Source organism: Lycium ferocissimum, chromosome 8 (genome assembly GCF_029784015.1).
Source record: "Lycium ferocissimum isolate CSIRO_LF1 chromosome 8, AGI_CSIRO_Lferr_CH_V1, whole genome shotgun sequence".
NCBI lineage: Eukaryota > Viridiplantae > Streptophyta > Magnoliopsida > Solanales > Solanaceae > Lycium > Lycium ferocissimum.
In genome coordinates, this window is record NC_081349.1 from 10555838 (window position 1) to 10561458 (window position 5621).

Sequence of the window (5621 nt, forward strand, 5' to 3'; positions counted from 1 at the left end):
ACCCCTTTGGCTAGTGATGTTGTTGTGAGTTTAGATGCAAAGCAAAGGGCGGCCGAAATGATGAAAATCCATGCCAAGGTAAAGAAGAGCATTGATAAGGTCAACACCAAGGTAGCCAAGAGACAAAATCATGGGAGAAAAAAGGTGGACTTCCAACCCGATGATTGGGTTTAGGTTCACTTTTAAAAAGAAAGGTTCTCACAAATGCGAAAAGGAAAATTGAGCCCAAGGGGAGATGGACCATTCAAAGTGCTTGAAAAGATCAATGACAATGCCTACAAGATCGACTTGCCAAGTGAGTATAATGTTCATAATGTTTTCAATGTGAGTGATCTTTCCTCTTGTGTTGTAGGTATGCCCTTAGATTCGAGGACGAATCTTCTCTAAGAAAGGGGAGGATGATATGAACCCAACAAGCACAAGGCCTTTCACAAGAAGTCAAGCAAGAGAACTTCAAGAGTTGCAAGCCTTGTTCATGAAAAAGATGCCTTGGAGGAGATTGAGAGAAGACTTCGCGGATTTACAACATTTGGGAGTTGGCATTGGAAGAGTTGCAAAGTGGCTAGAAGCGCAAAAGGGTTAAAAATGCAACTATGGGGCTAATATTGCAATTGGAGGTCATACTTGTAATTTATGGGGTTAGAATGGCAATTGAAGGTCATAATTGCAAGATATGAGGCTTTGGATGCAATTGAAGACCCATGTGGATATTTTTGCAAAAGAGCCACTTTAGGGCCTTTTGGTGTAATAGACATTAGTATAAATAGTTTTTGTCATCCATTTGGAAGACTTAGCTTGGATATTGTGAGAATTTATATTTTGAGAGATTTAGTTATTAGATAGTTTGTTTGGTTGATTATTGACTAAGTGTAATTTCTTAGTTGTGCATTGAATTGCAAGTTCCATTGAATTCATATTAGGTTGCTCATTTGTGGAATTCATTTGAGTCCCTTTTTCTTGAATTCAAATTACTTAGGTTCTTAGGGTTGAATCAAATTGGGAGGATTGGGTTTGATATACCCAATTTTGCCCATAGATTTACTATCCTTTGGGTCTAGTATCTATCCTTCTATCTCTTCTTTTCCAATTTTTTAAGTTCCTTTTATTTTCTTTTGTTGTTTTTGAATTCTTAGAGTTTCCCCTAAGTTGAATCTTATCATGCGGGTTATATTCCCACGCTTCGTCTCTAAATTCACAAACAAAAGGACGTACCCAAGCACAAAGACTTTACCGAGTATGTAAAGCATGATCAATATCAATATGAAAGATAATAGTCAACATATGAAATAGCATATATCCCCCCCCCCCCCATTCCCATAACTCGGCTCATTTTATCCCGATGGGAGATAATAGCATCATCTTGTCATAGCACTTACTTGCTTTCCATAGGACGTTTCATTTCTATTACGTATTCGTATACATACATCCATATCCATACTCATTTACCTTTCGTATCCATTTTCGTATTCGTATTCATATTTCCTTTCATACTCATGCTCATATCATATACATTGCATATACATAGCCCTTACTTGGCATTTACATATTCTTAACATATTCGTACTCATATTGATGTCATATACATAGCATATTCATACTCATATTGATGTCATATACATAGCTTTTATATATATAGCATACCCGACCACGTAGGTTCGGTGTTTCACAGAGCTGGCCCTACCAAGGCTCAGTGTCATACCTGGCCCTACCAAGGCTCAGGGGTGTTCGTACCCAACTTTCCATACGGACGTTCCATTTCTATTGCGTGTTCACGCGCATCGTCATATAGATATATATATATACATATTCACTATATTTCCCTACCCGGTCTTATATAGCTCGGGGTTCACAATAATCCTCATATAGATGGGCATACATACATATAAGCTCATATTTATCTTTAGCCTTTTTACCATCGTCATTCATTACATTCTATCTTTAGAGAATTACTCGTCGTATAAGGAACTTAGTACAATCGTATCATTTGAGCATCATAAGCTTAGTAACTTCTAGAGATAGGATCATTGGAGAATATCGTAGACTCGTAAAAGGATAAACATTTGGCCAAAGAACCATGCCTTATGAAAGAAGGGTTAGCCTTACATACCTTTCCGTGCAACTATTCTATCACTTGTACGCTCTTCTTCAAAGCTCACGTTTCTACCTTCATTGAAGTGCATACTCATATTAGAGAATGGATAACTTAGCATACATGGCTTAATCTAGAGAAAATCGGACAGCATCTCCTTTATTTATACGACTTCCTCCATATCATATATCAAATCCCAAACATCAACAATAACATTCACAATATCATCACAAAAGCCTTTAGTCAACTACATTACTCTTACTTCACCATTCACTCCAATTCATGGTCATATCACATAATTCCGTTCATTCATACTCAAGGTCTATTCCATGTTCTCAACATCGTTTTAACATGATTACATTCATAATGTATCAATAATCATAACTCATTCCAAACATTTACTCACAAGTGACACTATTTCACATTCATGACCCATTTCTTATATTCTTTTGCAATCCAAGTGTTTCAACTTCCAAATACTTTAAACAACATGGAAACATCATAAAACTTACCTTAGATGGTGTAGGATTGAACCTTGGTTGCATATACCTCACTTGATCAAAACCCTAGTTTTTCCTTCACTTGAACTCCTTGCTTTTGATGAACTTTAATGGGTTTTCTTACTTTGATTCACTTGGTTTGATGATAAGAACCTTTGATTTCCCTTAAATCCTTGTTCATGAAATATATGTAAGGTTCTAGAGACTTTAGAGAGAAGTGGAGAAGTGTTGGAAATGAAATAATGAAGTTAGAATCACATTTATAAACTTGGAACATTTCAGCCAGAAGGGAGTTCCACGACTGTTCCACGGTCCGTGGAACCTAGTGTTGCCCGTGAAACTGGTCGTGGTTCATGACCAGCCAGCCACCTTCTCTGCTGGCAGTTCCACGGACCCATCCACGGTCCGTGGAATATTATATGGGTCGTGGAACATGGCCGTGAAACCCATAGTTTCACCAAAGTTAATCCTGTCGTCTCGTTTGATCTCCAATCCTTATGGAACCTTCTTAGCACTTGTTTATCACTTCATTAACAATCTAAGGGGCATTATAACGCTTCCCCAAAATGTCATTAAGTTGTCATCAACTTGCTACTTATAAATCCTTTCCGATACTTATCGTATACATGGCCTTCTCTTGACACTTTCTCGTCTAACATCGAATGTCTTTAAAATCTCATTTAGAATCATCAAATACTTTTTCTTACTTATTAAAACATCGTATACTTTGTTCTCTTCATTACCCTATTCACTGTGCATCAACGAAAAGTTTTTCGAGGTGTAACAGCTTAGGATAAGTATATAACAATGGGCCTAATCATAGTGTTACACCTCAAAAATTCCGGGTGTGTTGCCTTGTGGATAGGCTAGTGTGAGCTTAGGATGATAATGAAATCCTTATGAGATTAAGGGAAGTATTAGATAGCTTAAGGTGCATACTACGAGATTTCGAGTCATAGGAATATGTGAAGTTTAGTTTATTGAAGGAAGTGAATGTAAGTCGTGTTCGGAAGGTTTCCGCTATAATTGAGCTAATATTTATTAAGAAATATCTTGAGGGGTTGCTATAGGGCCTATTGTATGATTAATGAAGTGTTATATAAGTGCCAAGAAGGTTCCACGAGGACTGGAAGTCAAACGAGTCGACGAGAATGGAATTCAAAAATTCCTAGTTGTACGGACCGTATAAATTATACGGCCCATATAATGGTCCGTAGATTTGTTCCAGAGTAGGGTGCAACCTGGTGATATTATACGGACCGTATAAATTATATGACCCATATAATTGGCCATATAATCGGGTCGGGTCAGATTTTCTTTTTATATACAAGGCCGACCCTTGCTCATTTTTTATTTCCCACATTTCTTCCAAGCTCTCCAAAGCTCCAAAACCCTTTTCCCAACATATTTCACTCAAACCCAAGGGATTACAAAGATCAAATAGCAAGAATCAAGTGTTCATGTGTTAGAAGGCTTCCTAGGGTTGGTAGATTTCAAGAAATACTTGGGCATTGTGGCTAGGGTTTTTGCACAAGTTGATAGCTACTCCAAAGCTTGTTCCTATGGGATAAAAAGGTTAGTTTCCTTGCTTATTTCATGTTATTGAGAATGCTTGGTTGTAGCAAAACTTGGGTAGAAGAAGAAAGTAGAGAATGAAGTCTAAATGTAATTTGATGATGTTTTTGAGTAGCAAGCTAACTTGAGTCGTGATTCTTAGTGTAATATGGATACAATCTTGTTATGCAAGGTAGTAATAGTAATGAGGAAGCAGCGTATGAAAATGTGCTAAAATGGGTGTGAGGTTGTTGGTATAAGTTGAACATAAGGATGAATTATGAAGGCTTAATGGAATGTGATTACTTGATTATGATATTGTGGGTGTATTATGGATGTTTGGGAGTTGTTTTGTAATATGGTGGAAGTTGATGAAATAGAGGAAATGCTGCCCAATTTTCATTAGATCATGAATTATTCTAATTCAAATTTAAGAGTGTCATTAAGGCTTAACCATGGTATGAATTCTTCTAAATGTAGATTGTCCAAGCTTCAACGGTGAACATTAATTAGTTAAGAGGACAAAGAGGTATGTAAGGCTAACCCTTCTTTCATTAAGGCACGGTTCCTTTGCTATATACCCTCTTATGAGTTCCATAATGTCTTCCAAATGATTCTATCTCTAAAGTTACTAAAGCTCACGATCCTCGATACTTTCATGATTCCATTGCATCCCTTATATGATAGTTGATCCTCCAAGGATAGACGTAACGAAAATGATGATGGTAATGATTTTGATGATACTTATAGGCTCTTATGTATACGTGCCTAAGTATGTATGACTATTATGTAACACCGAGCTTATATGGCCGGGTATGATACCTATCGCGCGCACACCACTGCAGTAGGGTACGGATAACACTGAGCCGTGGTAGGGCCAGGTATGTATAATGTCACACCCTAATTCTGATAGGGCATGATGGGCACCCGACCCTTACTTAGAGCTGAACGAACCCGCTGGTTCTCGTTATACTCATAATCTCACTGGACTCCTAAATCATGAAATGAAATGCATAATGAAAGCTTTTCAAAAACATTCTTTTCGTCTTTCTCAAATCAAGTAAAATCTGTAATCATATGAAATCTGTAAAGCAATGCATAATGATACATCGGCTTACATAGCCGCTTACAAGACTGACATACTGCATACATGACTCTGTCTGCAAAAGTCTCTAACGTAAGATATGATATCCAACCCAAGTTGGGACAGGGCCCTAACATACCCATAATATGTATGACTCAATTCATAAGGAAATACTCCGACGCGGCATCACTCCTAACAGAATGGAGTTTACCAATCCAGCTCATAGCCTGGGACATCCTATAGTGAAACTCCTGTACAACTTCCCTGCAAAGCAATATGGGGCTGTGTGGCATGAAACACAGCGCCCCCACAAAGGACGTCAGTACGAACAATGTACCGAAGTATGTAAGGCGATAAAGAATCATAAATAATGAATCATAAATCATAATGAAAG

At 37.6% G+C, this 5621-nt stretch overlaps 1 protein-coding gene across 1 annotated transcript in view; it reads left to right on the plus strand.

Annotated features, from left to right (window-relative positions):
• The first annotated feature begins 204 nt into the window (after positions 1 to 204).
• LOC132066014 (uncharacterized) overlaps positions 205 to 5621 on the plus strand; it is an 8585-nt gene continuing 3168 nt past the window's right edge. The window contains exon 1 of the mRNA XM_059459420.1: positions 205 to 352. Coding sequence (XP_059315403.1) covers positions 205 to 352 — 148 coding nt within the window. The remainder of the gene's footprint in view (positions 353 to 5621) is intronic.